At 47.8% G+C, this 20,322-nt stretch overlaps 2 protein-coding genes and 1 pseudogene across 3 annotated transcripts; 2 read left to right on the top strand and 1 right to left on the bottom strand.

Annotated features, from left to right (window-relative positions):
* Positions 1–325: 325 nt before the first annotated feature.
* On the top strand, positions 326–5,635 carry IL24 (interleukin 24). Its single transcript, XM_016129275.2, has 6 exons — positions 326–384; positions 1,712–1,910; positions 3,057–3,119; positions 3,984–4,142; positions 4,586–4,660; positions 5,538–5,635. Exons 2-6 carry the CDS (start codon positions 1,740–1,742, stop codon positions 5,619–5,621), a joined length of 552 nt encoding a protein of 183 aa, XP_015984761.1. The 5' UTR covers positions 326–384; positions 1,712–1,739; the 3' UTR covers positions 5,622–5,635.
* Positions 4,869–20,284, bottom strand: FCMR (Fc fragment of IgM receptor). 2 transcript variants are annotated; one of them, XM_016129274.2, is made up of 8 exons: positions 20,106–20,281; positions 14,054–14,389; positions 13,183–13,314; positions 12,039–12,261; positions 10,469–10,599; positions 9,992–10,150; positions 9,452–9,510; positions 4,869–7,226 (listed from the first exon to the last, which is right to left on the bottom strand). In XM_016129274.2, the coding sequence occupies exons 1-8, from the start codon at positions 20,221–20,223 to the stop codon at positions 7,050–7,052; spliced, it is 1,335 nt and encodes a 444-aa protein (XP_015984760.2). In that variant the 5' UTR covers positions 20,224–20,281; the 3' UTR covers positions 4,869–7,049. The 2 variants fall into 2 exon arrangements, with proteins under 2 accessions (XP_015984760.2, XP_036090345.1); XM_036234452.1 differs by lacking the exon at positions 14,054–14,389 and having other exon boundaries at positions 20,106–20,284.
* Positions 19,582–19,700, top strand: LOC118613044 (annotated as a pseudogene).
* Positions 20,285–20,322: the final 38 nt, after the last annotated feature.

A 20,322-nucleotide genomic window follows, 5' to 3' on the forward strand; every position in this document is an offset into this window, starting at 1 on the left:
ACAGCCAATGGCAAAGCCAGAACTCAGACCTAAGTCTCATCTCACCTCAGAGGCTGCTTTCTCCACAGCGCATTGTCTTAAAGTGAAGGGTGACTAGGCAATGAAGTAATTTTCTAGCAAAGCATGACCAATTTCCCTTTCTCCACCTCCCTCTTCTTCCTCTGCACCTCCCCCCAGCCCTCATATATATGGATCTGCACAAAGCCTTGCAGGCCTGCACACCTTTACCTTTGAAACGACTCCCATAGCTGGGACAGGAACCTTCTGCCTACAGTTACACCCCTGATTGGTGAGTGCTGAGGGTGTCTGCCCAGCTTTCCCCTCAGTAACGGGAGCCAGCCACCTCCTAGCGGCAAACCTCAAGCATCACTTCCAGGCCCTGAGGTGAGTGATGGGGGAATTCCTGAGTACTTAGCTTTGAAGCATTAGACTGCTGCCTTATTGGAAATGGATGGGGGCATGGGGATGGCAGTCAACTTTTTCAGTGTGTATGTAAGGATATGAAATGACTGTGGCAGAGGAACTGCTTTCTCTGATTTAACACCGAGAAGAATTTAGGCCAGATGGGAGGAAGAGCAGGAGGATTATGAGGCCCAGAGATGAATTTTTAAGTGAGGCTGCAAAGCCTGTGGAGTTTGAGAGAAGAGACTAGAAAGACCTTGAGGGAGATGCTGAAGTGCAGAGTGGCTGACGGCGGATGTTGGGTGCCAGGTCCGCATCCCACTTTCTCTGCCCATATGTTAGCAGTTATTCCAGACACAGGTCTTCCCCCATCTTCCTGCCCAGTGTGGGGGTGGAAGACTGAGTGCCTTTAGGTGGAAGACCTGTGCCTGGAATAAGAAAGGTTCTTAAATGGGTGGGGAGGGAAGTAAGAAAAAAAGAGAGAGAGGAAGAGAGGGAGGAAAGGAGAGAAGAAAAGCAAAGCAAAGGGTAAAGAAGGTAGGGGGAAGGAATTCTCTGCATAGTCACAACAAATAGTTAGTTGATGGGTCACCTTCCTCTCACTTGGGGCCTCTTCACATGGTCATTCCCAATGGGCACTTTACTGGAAGTTTTAAAGGTAATTCATTCAGAAATGTGATTCCTCCTTCTTGTTCGGTTAACTGAAAAGTGAATTCTTAGAGTCAAAAGTGAGTTGTCAGCTGGGGTGGCAGAGTGTTTGACTCTGACCTACTGTCTGTGCCCCTCCCTCTAGGCCAGGATTAATCCCTCAGATCCTTCTTGATGAGGAGTCAGAGATGGCTTTCTCCCTGGGGAGGAGGAAAAACCTGCCCACATGTGTCTGGTGCCCTAAGGGCAGAACTCAGATATCAAAAACACTGAGTTAAGCTCTATCCTCCTAAGTTTGGGCTCCCAATACAAGTTCTTGGGCACTTCCCATTTCTCCAGTCTTCTTGGTCAAATTCTGACTTGCAGGTTATTGGCTAGAGAGAGCTGTAATGGAGTAAGGAAGGCAGTGCCAGGTATGTGTGATATGGATGGCTATGGTGAAGTGGGCAAGTAGGGGCAGAAAGACTTTTGCCCTGCCCCAATGCACCACAGCAGAGCACTATGTTTGCAATATTTTAACACTGAGAACCCACCCTAGTCTCAGGTTTCCCATCTGCGTATCCCAAGGCTGGCCCAGACCCAGCCAAGAAACATTGTTCTGGGTATACCATTCCTGGTACAGTGGGCCTGCTTCAGTGGGCTGCTCCTTCTCTTCCAGCAGGATCCTCCCAATACTTTCTTCACTGCAGATGGGCGCTCCAATGCAGAAGGCTGTGCTCCCCTGCCTGAGTCTCGTCCTGCTTGTCTGGAGCTGGGCGCCAGGAGTCCAAGGCCAAGAATTCCAATTTGGGTCCTGCCGAGTGAAGGGAGTAGTTTTCCAGGAACTATGGGGGGCCTTCCGAGCCATGAAGGACATTGTGGTGAGCGAAGTACTGTTCTGGACCCAGCTGCAGGGGTTACTACGGGGGAAGGATAATATTTTATGATCATGGAGCCCTTTGTAGTTTGCTAATCATTTCCCTATATAATAACTGTGAAGTCAGAGGCATTACAGGCCCATATGTCCTCTTGCACATGAGGAAATTGAGGTTCAGAAAGATGTGGTCAGTTTACAGGAAAATAAACACTGCCCAAGAGGAATAAAGAAAGGAGCCTATTCATCTGGGCTTCATTTGTGTCTCAGGAAGACATGAGACTCCACCAATAGGAAGTCGTGGGAAATCCTCTGAGACTCGCCCACTGGAGCTGTCACCTGCTGCTTAGTCAGGCTCCTGCTAGTCTGTTACCGCCTGTTTACACCTTGGCTTAAAGGTAGAAAGAATGGTTATTGCTGAGGTGGGATAGAACAGCTTGTGAAATGGGACTGTGGATTTCTCCTGGGCCTGAAAGTGCTTTAATATGTGCCCTCATAAATACACTCTGCTCCTTAAAGGACAATCCAAATACAAGGCAGAAAGAGGGAGCCCAGTGAGGCAGCCGGGAAAGGGGAGAGTGCCCCTCCGGGAACAGGACACCTATATGTGATCTTGACCTTAAAACCAACTGGTATATTGCTCCCCATCCCCATCAGTTTTCTTATTTGCACAATGAAGAGGTGAGACAAAGGAACTCAAAAGCTCTTTCCTCTCCATGATTTTTTGACTCCAAATCCAAGAGCTCGAATGAATGGCTGGGCTGCAAGGAAAGCTCCAAGGGTGAGGGAGTCAGCACCCCTCACTTTCATGGAATAGGGAGGTTAAATTCTGCCCCTAGTGGTTCTTAAACAATATAGGCTTATTTCCTCCTATCTCAAATGACCAAGGGAATCAAATAGGTCCCCTGGTCAAAGCTCTAAGAATTCCTTAGAGTCCATCTGTGCCTGGGGACCAAACTTAGGGATTTCTGTGGCTGGAACTTACACCTCTATCCCAGGGACGAGCTCGGCTTAGGGCCCCCGGCACCCCCTCTGGTCTCTGAGATCTCACGGACTGGGTAGATTTGGGGGTCTAGAGAAACAGTATGTATTTGTAAGCCTGGTTTCTATGCTTCCTCTAACCTGGAGACATCTTTTCTTTCTGCTTCCAAAGCAAGCTCAGGATAACATCACAAACATCCAGCTACTGCGGAGGGAGGTTCTGCAGAACGTCTCGGTAATTAGACCTTGGGGAAGGTGTGGCTGGTCTTCTGTGAGTAGTGGGGCTGAGGGGTTGCCTGGGGAGGTCGACAGAAGACTTCGCTTCCCAGCCTCGGGCTGGGACTACCCAGGAGAAGGCTGGGCAGTGAGCCGGAGAAGTCGGTGCATGTGGTCATCATCCAGGATCTGGGTTATATGGGCAATGTGTGGGCTCATAAACACCTGTCTCCATTTAGCCAGAGAATTGCCATCGGTCTGTATTCCTCTTATGCTGTGTAGGCCCAGTGGGAGTCTGCTTGGGTCTCTTCCATTTCCATTTTTTTCCTCACCCATCCCTGTCTTCTCATCATCTATCTAGTCGGTGAGCACACATGTACTGAGCCCTGAGCCCTGCAGGTGCTGAGCTTCACTCTGTGGTGTTTAAAGGGGCTAGAATGCAATTTCTGTGTTCAAGGATGTGTGCTTTTTTCTCCTCATTTCTTCTCTTTCTAGTCCTTTTCCCCCGCCAACTCTCAATCACCAAATTCCAGGTCTTCTACAGTGTCTCTCACCTCCCATGGTTATTAGAGAGGTCATGGGGTGTAGAAGAAAGAATATTAAACAGATGGGGAATAAAGAGTCCTGGGAACCAGGCCTGTGTCTGCCCCAGACTAGCTGTGTGACCCTGGGCAAATTCTCCTCTCTGGGTCTGTGTTTCCTCCTGTAGACTAAAGGCTCCACTCTCCAGGCTCCTGGAGGCTCCATCAGATCTAATCTTTAGCAATATCTAGAAGATCTCTGCCTCTGTTGTCCTTATCTTGCCTTGGCGACATGCGGGTTGTTAATCCAGGGCTGGGGTGGGCAGAGGCCCCTGCTCTGTGGTGACCCAGACCCTCCCTAGGACACTGAAAGCTGTTACCTGATCCGCGCCCTGCTGAAATTCTACTTGAACACCGTTTTCAAGAACTACCACGAGAAGGCAGCTGAATTCCGGATCCTGAAGTCATTCTCCACACTGGCCAATAATTTTATTTTCATCGCATCACAACTGCAACCCAGCGTGAGTAGAACAAAGCTGGGACCGGGGCCCATGGGAAACAGTATGTTTTGAGAGGACTTTCCTTCCCTTATCTAATCTTGGCTTTTACTTCACAAGAGGGCATCCTGGGTGTCATAGAAAAGAGCACAGGCTCTGGAAACCAACAGGTCTGAGTTCAAGTCTAGTTCTGCTTCTAACCAGGAGATTGACCCTTTGCAAAGTGCTCAGCTTCTTTGGGATTCAGTTTTCCTGCCTATAAAATGGAGTGACCACTCTCACCTGGCTGTGAGAACCAGAGGCTGCCCTGCCACACCGGGGGGTTCAGCACTGGCTGCCCTGAGGCTGCGGGTTCAGCGCTGTCCTCTTAGGCCTTGGAAACCCTCTGGTATCACCAGGAAGAAGCGCGAGGCCCCTTGATTCTGCTCCTACCCAACACTTGCTACAATTTTTTTTTCTGTCTACAGCAGGACAATGAGATGTTCTCCATCAGTGAGAGCGCACGCAGGCGGTTTCTGCTGTTCCAGGGGGCATTTAAACAGGTAATCAAGGCCAGGAGCTGAGGGCTTGCTCAAACTGTTACAGGAGAATGCTTCAGAGCCCTAATGCAAAATACAATGCAGGTGACTCCACCAGGCCTGCCCCAAAGCCACCTAGCTTAGCAGGAGCACAGGTATTTTTAAATGAATTTAGCATATACTTTGCATAAGCACTACAAACTACATGGTCTATTTTCCTGCCAGTTTTAAATTAAAATGCTATTATATTTCCTATAAGATGATTTTAGTACTGGGAACTTTCCCTGTGAGAGAGCTTTATGGGTACTTGAGCAGGGCAAGTAGAGTCAGAAGTGAGGGAGAAGGGAGACTATGCCCATAACCCTCCCCATACACACCCCCATACACAGTATTTTCATAATGCTTAAATAGTCTAGTTTGTGAGAAGAAACAATCACAGGAAAATATATTACCTCCTCCCAAATTAAGACAACAATGGAAATCCAAATTTCAACCCAAGCCCCCCAAACACATATGATTTCGATCATTTTTTTAACGAGTGGATACATCAGACTAAAAGTAAATGGAGAGCAAGAACATACGAAAGAAGGGGCAACCTGGGCCTCGGTTTCCTCATCTGCAGAGTGGACTCAGGAGGATTCTATGGCTCCTGTTGTCAGGGGCTCCAGATGCTTTTCCCTTGCTCCTAACTCACTGCTACCCACTGGCTCATTGTCCTAACTCCTAAAGGAGACAGCACACATAGATGGGGAACAAGTGATGGGCAGGCGAGTTCACCAGAGGCCACGCCAATGGTGACATGGCCCATGATGTGGTCAGGCCAGCTATGGGAGTATTGGGTGGAAAACAAACCTGTACTTGAGGCTAACATGGCAAATCTTCAACTCTCTTTCCCCTTTAGTTGGACATAGAAGCGGCTCGGACCAAAGCCTTTGGAGAAATGGACATTCTCTTGATCTGGATGCAGAAATTCTACCAGCTCTGAATGCCTACACCAGAATACCCTCCTCTTCGCCATGTCATTTCAAAAGAATGGCCCTTCCTATAATGTTCCCTGGGCACTTCACGCCCTTGACCATGGGTCCCATTCTTGGTCCAGGCTTATCCTCAAAGACTTTATTCTTTAAGTGGCCCCAACGACAGTCATGGAGGGTTATCTGGAATGCTGTGAATAATCTACAAAGCAGATTCCCGTATTTATTACAACTCTATTTAAATCCCATCAGTGTTTTAGCTGATGTTATATTTATTGATGATAGAAAGTTCTGTGAAGACAGCAGAGACAACGCTCTGTTCTTCTCTTTGATTCTCCATGATCTTTGGAACCACATGGAACAGTGAATGGTGCTCAGTAAATGCTTAATAAACTGTGGATTTTTTTTTTTTTGGCCTGTCTTTGAATTGTTGAGGGAAATGAGGGATGCTGGGATATAAAGTTGAACATTAGAGCATTGAAACCAGCTCTTTATGGTATCTCCAGGAACAGAGCACTGGAGTGGGGGCGAGGGCACCTGTTTAGAACGTAAAAGATAAACGATATAATGTGCTCAGTGTCCAACATCAAGCGGGCTCACTGAACATTTTGTTTCTTGCCCACACTTCAAACCCCACTCCCACTATCCCTTCCTTTTGGGTGCCTTTCTTTCTTATCTTACTTATTCTTTCCTTATCTGTTGCTAAAATAGACCAACATTAAGGTAAGTGCACAAATATCAATGCTAGGCAATGAAAGAAGGATAAAGAGATGATAAAATCTATTTCTAAAAGAGGGATAATGCTGGGTCAAGGTCCTTATGTGGATCAAGGGAGGGAGACTTAAAGTAAAGATGATTTAGGGATATAGGGAGATACATACGGTGCTGAAATTTAGAATCCATCACATCAAAATAAACTGCCCTTATGACAGGACTCAAGATGAGTAAAGCTCACTACTAAGTGCTAGCCTTAAGATCAAGGCAAAAACATTGCCAGGGGCCTTTTCTACCCACCCCTTCCTAGCTCACAAGGCTGAAGTATATCCTCATGGCGCAGTCTAGGGGCCTTCTATTGGTGTGAAGCCCAGGCCTGGGAAGAATTCCAGAGGCAACAGCTAACCTATGCTACAGCCTGATGTCACATGGTCTAGAGCCAAGGCAGCAAAAACTCTGTGATCAAAGACAGTCTGCAAATCCCACAGCCTGCTACACGGCTTGGAAAGGAAGCAAGTGGCATTGGGCCAAATGCTCGGCCTGGCCAGAGCTCACCTGAAAACCATGAAGGGTTGCAAAGGTGTACAAGAAGAGCTAGAGGGGTGTGGGGGTGACTGAGCTATGCTCAGGGCAAACAAGGACGAGACTCGAGGTGGGATGTGGGAGGTAATGAGGGCTCCAAAAATAGATGGAGCAGGTGTTGGAAACCAGCAGACAAACAGGCCTCATTGGCACCAAGGTCTGGGCCCAGGGGGGCAGCTGAAGGGGTGAGTCGGGCAGGAGACATTGACGTAGTCATCTGAATCAGTGTTCTCCATTTTGGCAGTAGGCTGGTGATAGAAGCTCATATATTCACAGCTGGTCTTCAGAGATGAGACATGGGGCCAAGGAGCTTCAGACACCTGGGAACAACCAAAGAAGCATCACTGGATCTGGCTTGGGTGATTTTAGTATTTCTCCAGGCAGATTTCCATAGTAGGTAATTGTGGGGGGAGTTGGTGGAGGCATGTGCACGGTTGGCAAAGACACAGATAGCTGAGTTCCACCAACTGGCTCAGCCCTGGGGATTTTCAGGGTGGCACCTCACCCTAGATAACTGGAAATTACTTAGATCTAATGTGGGCAGGAAATTCCTTAAACAGGTTCAGATTAAAATCAGGGGGATAAGCACCAATCTGAAGGAGACCCAGCTGTCGGAGGAGTTTCCCCTCTGGGATTAGATGATGTGACTTGTATAATAAATATGTGTCGTCTTAGGGAGTTATTCAGAAGCAGGGTGAGTCATCCCCTGCACCTCTATAAGGGCTTGGAAAGGCTGTGACGTGGCATGACAGTGCATTCCAGGAAGGGGCAGGGTAGTGAAGAGGAAGGAGGCAGCGGGCCACGTGAGCACAGTAGTTCTCATCATCAGACAGAAACTTCAGAATCATCTGCCTTAAGGATGGGTCAGTTCTCAGGGTACAGGGCTGAGTCATGACCTTAAAGTGGCACATTTATTGTACCATCCACCCTAGAAGGCTGTGGTGGAGATGGTCACATATTTAAACACAAGTGCTGAGTACTAGAAGTCTGGCCCTCTGAATACAGTAGGCTCTCAGTAAGTAGTCACTGAAAGGAACTGTTACTTTTTGTAACATTGCCTACTGTACTTCACCATTTGAGATTAATTTATTTGGCCTAAAAAATTAAATATATTCTCTGTGAAGCTTAAAATATTCAATCTTTAATCCCATGCACATTATCGTGAACTTGTTCTGTCAAAATTTTTGTCTCTTATAGTGGGAATAAGAGTTTCGAGTAGAGAGGAGTAGTAAAATTTGAGCAAGCTATAGGCCCAAGTGAGGACATGTGTGGTCACAGACAGTTTAGGAGGAAAGGGTGTGTGTAAGTGTAGAGTGTGTAGGGCAGATGGGCACTGCTGGTCCTACCTAAACTATTGAGAACCCTCTCTCTCAGAGGTGGATGAAGGCGAGCACAAGAAGCTGGAGGTGACTGTGGCAGAGCTGTCACCTGTGGCTGGACATCACTCTCCTCTTTTTAACAAGGCACATGATTGCCCAGCCAGGGACTATATTTCTCAGGCCCCCCTGAAGGTAGGTGTGGCCACATGACTATTTTGCAGCCACTGGGATGAGAGAGGAAGTGATGTGTGAACCTTCAGGATCATGGTCTTAAAGAAGCATTCTTCTGCCTCTATGGGCTGGAATGTAGGCATGGTGCTGGCTACTGACCATTGACCACAGACCAGGTGGCTCCAGAGAATGGTGGAAGAACAAGACAGAAGGCATTTGAGTCCCCAGATGACTTCATAGCTCAGGCCACTTCTTTCTGGTCCCTGCTTTTACTCGAGAGGAAATCAGGCTTCCATCATGTGAGCCCTGTGGTTTAGGGTCTGTTGCATTAGCTTAGTCTACACCCTAACTTAAAAAGGTCACACTTAGTTTTTCATAGTTCCTGAGGAAATAGTGTTTTAGCTACTGTGGGCTACTTTAGAGAATAAAATCTTTTCTTAATTTGGGAAAACAAAGACGAATAGATAGTTTAAAGGCTTTTTACCCATCAGCCACTGGCCATCAATAAAAACACAAGTTCTCTATGTCCATTCCTAGATTTTAAGAGGAGCCCTCCTTACCCCAGGTGTTGAACCCTCGCCACATCTTGACATCTGTCAGGTCATCCTCTAGGCCTGGCTTAACTGCCTCCAGTGATGCGTAAGCTACCTCTTCTCATCTTAGAGAGTTTACTAGAAAGTTCTCCCTCATATTCAGATGAAAGTGGGTAGCTTCCACCGCTCGAGACCTTCTAGAAATTGAACCTTTTCCACATGAAAGCTCTTCACGTATTTGAAGTTACTATTCATCAGCCTCTCCTGAGCACCCATTTGTCCCATGAAAATGCTGGCTAAAAGCCAGGTAACTAAGTCTACCACACTGTTGGGCTGTCAGTCTACTAACCCCTTCGAAGGAGGAAACCGATACAACTTGTTTCCCGACTCCGCCCAGGACCTGCTGGGAAGGCCGGAGCCCACGATTTACTCGCGGCTCCAGAAACTGAGCTCGGTCCACGCCCAGGTCTGGGGCCGCTCAGTCGGGCCGCAGCGGCTTACCTGGGTCGGGGCAGAGCTTACCTGCGGCGGAGCAGGCGGCGCTGACCCTCCAGGGCCAGGGACAGGTGCCTCGCGCGCACCTGGGGGAACAGGAGGCCAGGCTGAGGGCGTGGCCAGGAGTCCGGCCCCACCCCCAGCCCTGCGCGAAGCCTCGGGGAGGAGGAGCCGGCGCCGCAGTCTCCCGCTCGCTTGCAGGCGCGGGGCACAGAGTTCGCAGCACACCCTCGCCGCGGGCGGTGCTTCTGCAGCTCCAGCCCGGTACCCCATATTCACTCGCCGCGACCCCCTCTCACCCATATTCCCGCTCTCCACCCCCGCTCCTCTCCCAGCCCTCCCGTACCCTCCCTGGTAACCAACCCCACTCCGTATCCTTCCCTGCTTTCCCGTACCCCCACCCGCTCCCCTGTACCCTCCCCGCTCCCTCGTACTACCCCACGCTCACCAACCCGCCTCGCGCTCCCCCGTATCCTCCCCGCTCCCCAGCACCCCAGTCCCCCAGCCCCCCGATCGCCCATATTCCTCCCTCGCTCGCCCACCAGCTCACCCATCACCCCTTCTCACCCGCAGCTTGCGCACCCCCAGCACGCCGAGGACAGGCACTGTAGACGTTGTTTTGGGAGCGTGGCCACTGAGACGCGCGGGGCCGCTGCGACAGGGGACGCTGGGAACCCTCCAGGGCGCTCATCCTCACGGCCAGTCGACGGGCCCGCCTGGAGAGAGCTTCTCGGCAAAACCACAGGGAAAGAGGACAGTGGCATCAGAGGACCATGCTCAGGTCTTAGGAAGTAAAGGCTGCCTCCCTCCCCCTGGGCTCAGTACTGTCTGACGCGTAGATGCTCCGAATGTATGAAGTCAGCCTTGCCCTCCTCTGAAGTTCCAAGGGCCCAAGACGCTCTCCTCCTCGTCCTCATTTCCAGATCTTTCATCCCCCTCCCTTGTTCCCCACACCCAGGCCCACTCATCTAAAGCTCCTGGGTCTGAATGCTCTGGGCTCTCTGTGGCACTCAGTTCTCCCTAACCAAGCCCCAAGCGGCTCACCTTTCCTCTTTTGAATGACCCTTTTCACCAACAGCCCCAGAAGTGCCAAAAGGATGAGGCCCAGGATGATGGGGATCAGGACATGAAATTCTTGGTCTTCCATCTGGGCCCCTGGGCCATGGTTGAAGCCTCTGAGGAGGGAAGGGGAGGGAGAGAGGAAGAAGGAGTCAGTAAAGAAGCACTCTTGAGTGGCATTTTGGAGATGGTTCACAATTTGTCCCTTCGTTAACAGAATTTCACCCTTCCCAACAAAAAGCCTTGTTTCTGAAGTCAGGAGTTCTGGACTCAAATTCAGATTCAGCTTTTTACTGGGTTTCTAACTTCTCCTAACCGTCTCCTAACTTCTCTAGCCTCATTTCCCTGGTAAATAAGTCTAGTAAAACCTACTCCACAGAACTGTTTAAGGATGAACCAAATAGTAAAAAAGAAGAACCTCATGCACCTGGTCTAAGCAGCAGTCAGTAAATGTCAGATCCTCTTCTAGCTCTCTGCACCTTGGTTTCCTCACAAGATTATTGCAAATATTAAGTTAGTTTCTTTTAACCGCGGAAAAGAGAATGTTTTCCTTACGGTGCCTCCTCTGCCTAGAAGTCCTGTCTCCCATTTTCTACGTATAGACATCTTACTTTCCAGAAAGGGCCAGTGCATAAGTCCTCTTTTCTTTCCCAGTCTCAGTAAACCGGAATCAATTTTTTTCTTTCTCTGTCCCCAACTCTTGTGTTCATACTGGTTACGGCTGTTGTCAGAGTTACATTTGCATTAGTTAGTAAGATAAGACCCAGACTGCATGTCTTCATTTTACTACATCTGTAGGATACAGCACAATGCCTGGTACATAGTAAGAAAATGCTGATTGAGTTGATTTGAATTCTCCACTAGTAGTAGGCCGTTGTAATTTTTGGAACTAGGAATTAGGAATCCTGGTTCTATTCGAAACCATTTAGCTCCCATGGTTTCAGTTTCCTCATCCATAAAACCCAAATGATGTTGGAGGTCCCTCTCCTTACTAATATCTTTATCGTTGCTTAAGCAAAAATAATTCCAATTATAGCTTTTCTTTGGAGCCTGCTCTAATGCTACCCCCTAGTGGTCCATTGAAGCACTTTTCTGGATTGTACACAGCCCTGAGACCAGTGCTGTCCAATAGAAACATGTGTCACATATGTAGTTTTAATTTTCCTAGTCGCCACATTGAAAAACTACAGAAACATGTGAAAGCAATTTTAGCAGTTAATAGTTTAGTAGTTAATTTTATTCTCATTTAGCTTTTCCCCATCGAAACATATCTGAATAAATGCTGAGTGACTGAAAATTTTGGATCTTGCTCTGCAATGCGCCTGCTGGGGTATTGACAAGTGTATTCATGTTGAGGGGACTAATGAGTTAATGTGCTATATCTATACTCATAATGTGCTATGAGTATAGATAGTGTATTTCAGTGTGGCCTTCTAGAGACAAAGCCAAGAAGAGTCTTGGTTGGTAGTCATTTCAGGAAGATATTAGTGGACCTCCTAACTCCAGACTATTTTGCCTGGTTTCTAATCCATCCTGGATGATGGAGGCCTCTTACCTCTGCCTGTGAAGCCTGGTGTGCTGGTTGTAGCTGGCTGTCTGGGGCCTGAGCAGCCTCTCCGGTGCTGAGGTCTTTGAGACTGTGGTGGATGGCAAGGGGGTTGTGGCCTTGGCAGCTAGCACTGAAGATGCTCTGGAAACTCGAGGATGGTGGGTGATTGCGGTGGTGGGGGAGGGGCGGTGTGTTGTCAGGACCTCTGTCCTTTGAGCTGGTGTGGTTACTGGTGAGATAGCAGGAAAAAGCGATCTCTCGTTAACACACTCTTGTTTCCAGCACGACTGGGTCACCACCTCTTTTCTGAACACACTCTTCCCTTTTACCTAGACTGCCTTTGTTCTTGCATCCCTCACGGTTTGAAATGCCTTCTTAGCATGCGTCTACACCTGGTAAATCCTATCCATATTTGCTTCAAACGCCATTTTCTCCAGGAAGCTTTCTCTGACTTTCCGGGCAGAAGAGGTTGCCCTCCTCTGAGCATGGAGAAAACCTTGTTTGTAGTTCAGTTCCCACTCTGCCATGTGCTTGTCTCTTCTTCTCCGTCCCATGCCCGTCAGTCACAACCTCGAGTATGTGATGTGCTCAGTTACACTATCCCTCTTAGTACCCAGCAGGGTCCTCTAGTGAAACTATGTCCAACTAATGTATCTGCCTCACAGGATAGATGTGAGGATGCGATGGAAATACTAAATGTCAAAATGCATTTAAAACAGGAAAACAATATAGAAATGTAAAGGTATTATCATTAAACTTTTTATTGCAAAATAGAGTTGTCAAAATCACTGTGTGCCAGAAAGTGGAAGACAGCCCTGTGGGCAGAAGGAGGCTTAATGGCCTCCAGCTGAGAACCATCTGCCCTGTTTCTGGAAGTCATTCATGAAGGAGCTACATTTTGTGAATGGAGCACAACCTTCATTACTTGTAGTGCCACCTAGTGGTGATATAAAGAGCGCCCAGGTGTCCGGACTGCAGGATGGGCTTAAAGCACACGGAAAGTAGGTGGCAGGGAGGGGCCCTCCCCTCAGGCTGAGCCCCCGCTCCTATCTGCCAACCACTCTGTGAGCTAAACGTGAACCCGGTCCTCCGTTTTCACAGTGTTGCATCACCTCCCCCACCTCCTCTTCCCCAGCTTTGGCGAACTGACCTTTGGGTATGAATTCGAAAGAACTGGCACGTGCAGTCATCTGGAACCAAGAGGTCATCTGCATCTGTAGAAATCTCCGAAACCATGCTGGAGGCTCAGATATCGGCTCCTTTTCCCAGAATGGCTCATACGCTAATGGAGGCAAGAGGTAAGCCTGGTGGGCTCTGGGAGGAGATGGAGTTCTGGGGAAGGGATGGTTGGTAGGAACTGGAGCTGACTCACCCATGGTGGATGGAAGCGAGGGGATTAGGGCAGGGTCCACCGTGAGGAGCAGAAAAAGAATGGGACAGGGGCTTTCCTTGAAAGAAAAAATCTTTCATTCTAACCCAGTCAATAGTCCCTGTAAAACCACTGGGTTTTTAGGCTGTTGAATTAGTGCTATGCATGTGTGAGGAAGTCAGTGCAGAAAAGGAGAAAGGCAGGATTCAGCAGAAATATGGAAAGAATCAGATCATAAAGTAACAAGTCCGGCTTACAAATACGGCTTGAGGAATGACTGCCTTTCCTTCGTATTTATCCGTGGTAATTCTCATGGGACGATTATGTAGGACCGTTATGTCCTTTTGCTTCCAGTTTCCCCCAGTCTCAGAGCCTCTCCTCAACCTCAGCCCCACCCCTCTCATGCCTTGGGGAAGATGGATTTAATAACACAAGAAGAACGGCTGTCTTGTTTGAATAGAAAATTCTGTGGACCATGAATTTAATTGACTCTATGAGGTTTCAACTGTACAAATCCTAATTATTACTGGACTGGCCAATATGACAATAGTTTAAGAGTCTGGAGAACTGCTACAGTTTGATGGCTGTCCCAGCCTTCCCAAGTGGAACTGTTTTCTGGGTGGGCTGAACCTCTATCAGGTGGGACACCTACCACTGTGGATATCCAGGGTGACTTGCTGGGTCTTGCCCAAGTCTGTTTGCCAGCCTGTCCCACAGGCATATACTCCGCTGTCATTCTTGGTCAGTTCTGTCACCTTCACTAGGAATAGATGCTCATTTGGACAGAGCTCAAGGGTGACTCGGCGTTCGTATTCTTTCCTGACAAAGTGATTGGTAGATATCACGGTGACACAGCTTCCAGACTTGGCCATCTCCCGGCACAGATATAGCCTCACGGATGTTTTAGGAAGTGGGCACTTGATGGTAATGGACCCACCCAGCATTCCCTTCAGCTTGACTTCTGGGAACATCCTCAGGGCTCCAGATACTGCAGGGAGAGGGAGTTAATGTATAAGAAGCCTCATCTCATGTTTTAAAATGCATTTAACAGCCCCCATAAAGCCAAATCTCCAACTCCAGTGCTCTTTCCAGCCTAGGCCCCAGCCCAGCCTCATGCTCATCTCTAGACCCAGCCCCATCCCATATATCAGCCCAAGCCTCAGCCGACCCTCAGCCTCAGCACTATCCTGATCTGTAACCCTAGCCTCATCCTCGGCCTCTTCCCATCCTGGCCCCTATTTATATCCTAAGTCCAGCTCTGTGTTCATCTCTGTGCCCAAACATGAGTCTCAGCTAGACTTTTCTTCAGCACAAGCCTGAACATAACTCACAGCCTCATCACCAAACCCAAACCCATAAGGACCCAGACACTAAACTCCAGAGAATATAATCAAAACTACCATCCTAGTGCAAGAACAGAGAATATGCCGTGCTGACCCCAGACAGCACATAACTCCCAAGTGACTTCAGTGCGGTGTTGGGAGGCATGGTACAATTTGGCTACAACAGGTTTTTCTGTCTAGTTTTGTTTTGTTCGGATCCATTCAGCCAGAACGACCATCCGCCCACAGTTCTGTTTGTTAGATCATCCAACAAGCATTTATTGAATGCCTTTCATGTGACAGCAAGGTAGCTAACTTCCTTTCCTCACAGAAGGAATCATTTAGTGGGTGATACAAGTGGATGGCCACTACACACAGTGTCATAGATCCGATGAAGAGACACAAGGGGTTCCTTGGAAGCAAAAAGTAGGGGCACCTGATCCAGGCTGCTGCAGAGGGATGGTGTAGTTGAGGAAGTGATGTCTCAGTTGTGATCTGAGGCTGGGTGTGCAGGGCAGCTGAGGGATGGTGATTGTCTGCACCGTATTAGGGGACATAGAGGGAAAGTAAAGCGTGTGTGTGTGTGTGTGTGTGTGTGTGTGGGAGAGAGAGAGAGAGAGAGAGAGGAGAGAGGAGAGAGAGAGAGAGAGAGTGTGTGTGTGTGCGTATGTATGGTTGTGTACACACTGTGTGTGCACTGGGGAAGGTACAGAGCAGGGAGGGATAAAAGATGTGGTTCGTGAATCCCTGACATCAAAAAGTTATACTTTCACTGAAGAAGGCAGATCTAAGGCAGTTGAGCTAGCTGAAGAAGAAGGTATAGCCAGGTGTGATTAGTTGCCAACTAAGTGGGTCCCAATTAATGCCTGCATAGTTCTGGGAAGAGGGTTCCTAGGGTAACGTGTGTGTTTGGGTGGAGCTGGGGGTCTTGGGTGAAGGAGGGGAGGCACTTTCAGCAGTGAGAACAGTCCCCATAAAGCTTGAATGTGAGAGAGAACACAGCTTGGTCATGGGGTGGAGAAAAGTTCACAAACGTCCTGAAATTCATCCACTGGCCATATGTTAAGAACAGCTCCAAGGAGTTTAGCAAAGTGAGGAGAGTCAAGGAAAGGAGTGGGGCTTGAGGCTTCTGGGTGAGCACCGAGACCCGAGGAGAATGTTCCAGGAGAGGGAAGGACATGGACAACAGTGAAGAGGTGGAAACAGCCGCGAAAGTGTGAGATGTGGGACAAAAGGCTGGAGAGCGGCTGGGAGGTGACATTTCAGGAGCATGCTACGATCTAGAAGCGTAGCCGTTATAACATGGTATGGCAAGGCAGAGGGGCCAGCCAGATGCATATCTGACATGGAAACCCTCACACAAATAACCCAGCATCGTTTTAATTCCCCTGGAAGCTGAGGCAGGCATAATAGCCTGGTGACTGGTGGGGGAATCACCCTGTATGTCTAGATGGCCCATACCTGTGTGTAAATCCCAGCATCTGAGAGTAAACATATGAAAGTTTTTGGACCAACTCGGCCAGAAAAGGGCATGAATGCTGCTTTCCTAAGAGCAAGATGCTATAAAATGAGCAGGGGCATGGCAGAGGAGAGAGGGGTCACTACCTAGGCAGATACCTCCAGTCGCTTTGCTCCACTCAGGGATGAGGTTTTGGTAACCCCCTGGCTTTCCTAGATCTTCTGTTATAGACTAAATGTTTGTGTACCCTCCCAAATCCATGTGTTGAAGCTGTGACTCACCAATGTGATGGTATCAGGAGGTGGGGCCCTTGCCAGGTGATTAGGATTTGATGAGGGTGGAATGCTCGTAATGGGCTTAGTGTCCTTACTCTCTCCATGCACACAAGAAGAGGCCATGTGAGCACATAGGGAGAGGGTGGCCGTCTGCAAGCCCAGAAAGAGGGCCCTCACTAAACCGTATCTGCTGGCGCCTTGACCTTGGACTTTCAATTCCTGAACTGTGAGAAATAAACATCTGTCGTTTAAACTATGCAGTCTATACTATTTTGTTACAGTGGCCTGAGCTGAATAAGACATTTTCATTGTGCAAACGCTGGTGAATGCAGCACACAAACACACACAAAAAAAATGCTTCTAGGTGTAACTGAGCTCTAGTCACAAGGAAGCACCAGTTGGTGAGGTGAAAATGACCAGATCCCAGCTCTCCTTAGAGTTCATTGTAGCTTCTAACCTTCACCAAAGGCTTAGAAAAGCAGATTTCCTAAGCAGAGAGAAGACTAGATATGACCTCCTGGTTTAGAAGGTACGCACAGCATGTGTAAGACTTATGTGGAGAGAGCTTGCTAGGGTGCAGAGGACCTGGGCTTACCCTTAGGCGTGGTGATTACGTTGTCTATGGTGGGGCCAAGAATATGCATTTTAAAATAAATATCTCAGGTGCCTTTGAAGTTTTGTGATCCTGGCCTAGAACTACATTTCCAAAATGATTCTGGAAAGGGAGGGGTAGAAGAAGCTATCTAAAGGAACCAAGCTGTTTAATGTTGGTATTTTAAAGAAGCTACTAAGTAAGTGACATTAATCTCAGATTTGGTGACTTGATTTACAGTGGTGAAGGTAGAGAAGAGGGATATATGTAGTTTAGAAAATGACCCCTAATATATACTTGGATATAAATAGATGTCCAGAATGTGGAAAAAAGTGTGTAATTTTCATAATGCGAAATAAGGCACAGGGTCATGTGGCCGTGGCTGGTGGCGGTGCCCTGGAGACAGACTGTGTTCCAGGCAGCGGTGACTTCCCAGAGTGGTGACGAGGACCCTGTAACTCCAGTCACAGAAGGATCTCTGGAAGAAGGGAGCTGGCTTGAAACTTCTATGTTTATCAGACGGAGCATGGATTTTTAAAAAAGGATGAGAAAAATTCTATTCAACTTCTCACTTCTGCATACACCGCCTATGTGTGTTAGGGCCTTCTGTCTGCCCTTTCGTCCTGTTGCGCCGAATGGAGCTTTCCCCTCCTCTTAAAAGCCAGTGCCTTCACCTGTATCCTGAGTCCATTCTGCTTACCTTTATTAGAACTTCTCTTCTGCAATTCACGTTTGATCTGCCTGCCTTGCTGCTCTCTCCTCTTCCAGCATTGCCAGCTTATGTACATGCTCGGTGGTGCCCGTGTTGAAAAGCCCCTCGGTCGACTTTTGCACCCCCTTCAGCTACCACCCTCTCTGTTCTCTTTCTCAAACGAGTCATCAAAATCACTGAACCCACTTCCACCTACACCTGTCAGAATTTTCCGTCCAACATTCCACTGACACGGCTCTAATCAAAGTCACCAAAATTTTCCTTGTGGCCATGTTTAATGGTCACTTCTCTGTCTTCATTTTACTTGACGAAATCGAGCCCTCTCACCTTAAAACACTTTCTTCGCGTGGCTTCTCTGACACCACACTCTCGATGGCCATTTCTTTTCAATCTCCTTACTTTTCCTTCTCTAGCCACCTCCCAGTGTTGGGCCACCCCAGGGCCTGGTACTTGGGCCTGTTCCTTTCTCCGTCCTCCTCACTCTCTCCCCACAGTAGCTAATATATTGCCATGGCTTTTAATGTCAGTTCTATATAGATTCTACCAAAACATGTATCTTTAGTCTTGTCTTTACCTCTGAGCTCCAGACTTGCCTTCTCCATCTCTCCACTTGGACTCCAATGGAATATCCAATATGTATTTTAAATTTATAATAGAAATTAAAGAGGAACTCTTGATTTCTCTTCTCAGACTTGTCCCCACAACCCCCTCCTTCCTCTGAGGCCTAAGGTTGGTTGTACTCACGTTGTGCTCATATATGTCCTACTACCTCTCAGTAAGTCTGACGTTTCATTGAAACTTCATTCCCTTGGGCTATTAAGGGTTTTCAGTCTTCGATTCAATAAACATTTAACTTTCCTTCCACACTTAAGCAGTCACAAAGAAAGGAAGTATGAATAAAAAATCGTTTTGACCCGCAAGGAGATTACCCTTTAATCAACAAAATAAGATGGATATACTCTGAGCCACGAGACAAAGTAGAATGGGATCAACTACCGGGGTTCAGAAGAGGGGATTCTGGAAAGCACATAGGAAGAAGGTGAAGGTTGAGATGAGCTTTGAATGACCCATGAAAGGTGGAGGTGAGCGGAAGGATGGTCCTGGCAGAAAGAACAGCATGAGCAAGGACTGGTGGCAGGAGATCCAGCATATGCTCAAGGAGAAGTCCTGTGTAGCTGGAGGTTAGAGAAGTTCATGGGAGTGTGATAAGCCCAGAGAGTAAAGAAGAGCATAAGAGAGAAGTTTGCATTTAATTCAGTAGTCAGTGGGAAGGGTGATCTATGAATAGAGTCAAGCTTTAGGAAAATGGATCTGGAACTATAGGCAGGTCAAGTCGGAGAAAGTGGAAAGGACAGTTAGGAGATGACCACGTATCCTTTTCCTTTCCACTCCCTCTGTCACTTCTCTACAAGAGGCTGCCCTTGTTTCTCATCCTCATAAATGGAAATCTAGAAACTACATGAATTAGCTTTTGACCAGGTCATAAGGTGGTTGACGATAAATGGAAAGAGGTGGTATAAAGCCATTCTAACATTCTGCATCTAATATCAGTGACAATTAAGACATATAGAGTAGCTGTTTTGGATGGTGACCAATGAAAAAATTTGAAGTGAGGTGTTAGGCATGTTGCATTTCAGATCCAGGTGGGATACTGAAGGGGGGATGCCCAGGAAACAGTTGTAAACGGAGATATGGAATTAGAAAATGGATTAGGACTACAAAATGGAGTAGAAAGTCTTCATTTAGAGTTGAAAGTTAGAAATCATGAGTGAAAGGGATCCAAAGAAAGAGAATATAGAGGTAGGCAGAAAGAACCTTGGATCTACCGCCATGCCACCCTGAACAAACCCGATCCTGTCTGATCTTGGAAGCTAAGCAAGGTCGGGCCTGGTTAGTACTTGGATGGGAGACTACCTAGGAAGACTAGGTGCTGTAGGCATAAAAAATAAAAAGTAAGGAATTGTAAGCTGACAAGGTCCTTGCAATTTGTGAGGTCAACCAAGGGGTGCCTCGCCTAAAAAAAAAGAAAAAAAAAAAGAAAGAACTTTGGGGGCACTTGCTTTAAGACCCCATATTAACAAGCTAATATATCTGGGAGACGTGATACCTTCAGCTTTTATGAATCAACGCCTGAGCCAAGTAGGAGATGTGTCTGGAGTAGAGAGAGGGGTACTAACAAGGAGTGAGAGGACCTCATGTGGCCTCCATCCATGTCGTGTCCTAGGTCCTGCTTTGCAATTAAATCTATCCAGAAACATACAAGATGGAGACACCTGGCCACTTTCCTACCTGTGACCAACTCAAACCTCATAAGACATGTGAGGTGTCTTCCCATAGCACTTACCTGGCAGGAAGTAAAGTGACCAAAGCCAGAGGTTCATGGCTCCTTTTAGAGCAAGGTCCCATCCACGAGCCCCTGGAGATGGGGACAGAGACCCACTGCTCACCCAGGAACTTGTCATGGTCTGGAGCTTGAAATAGATTTTTGGCCCATGTGGGGAGCAAGCCTTGAGAATGAGGAAATGACAACCTGTTTTGTTTGCTTACTAGTCTTAGAATAA

This window comes from Rousettus aegyptiacus, unplaced genomic scaffold (assembly GCF_014176215.1).
Source record: "Rousettus aegyptiacus isolate mRouAeg1 unplaced genomic scaffold, mRouAeg1.p scaffold_m13_p_17, whole genome shotgun sequence".
Lineage (NCBI taxonomy): Eukaryota > Metazoa > Chordata > Mammalia > Chiroptera > Pteropodidae > Rousettus > Rousettus aegyptiacus.

What these genes read in the sequence shown, in the direction of transcription:
- IL24 (XM_016129275.2), top strand. Translation starts at nt 1,740, where the DNA reads ATGGGCGCTCCAATGCAGAAGGCTGTGCTCCCCTGCCTGAGTCTCGTC. An exon ending in GAGCCATGAAGGACATTGTG is followed by an intron (nt 1,911 to 3,056) that starts GTGAGCGAAGTA and finishes CTGCTTCCAAAG; the next exon opens with CAAGCTCAGGATAACATCAC. An exon ending in AGGTTCTGCAGAACGTCTCG is followed by an intron (nt 3,120 to 3,983) that starts GTAATTAGACCT and finishes GACCCTCCCTAG; the next exon opens with GACACTGAAAGCTGTTACCT.
- FCMR (XM_016129274.2), bottom strand. Translation starts at nt 20,223, where the DNA reads ATGACAAGTTCCTGGGTGAGCAGTGGGTCTCTGTCCCCATCTCCAGGG. An exon ending in TTTCGAATTCATACCCAAAG is followed by an intron (nt 12,262 to 13,182) that starts GTCAGTTCGCCA and finishes CTATCTCACCAG; the next exon opens with TAACCACACCAGCTCAAAGG. An exon ending in TGGGGGTGCGCAAGCTGCGG is followed by an intron (nt 9,511 to 9,991) that starts GTGAGAAGGGGT and finishes CTGTTCCCCCAG; the next exon opens with GTGCGCGCGAGGCACCTGTC.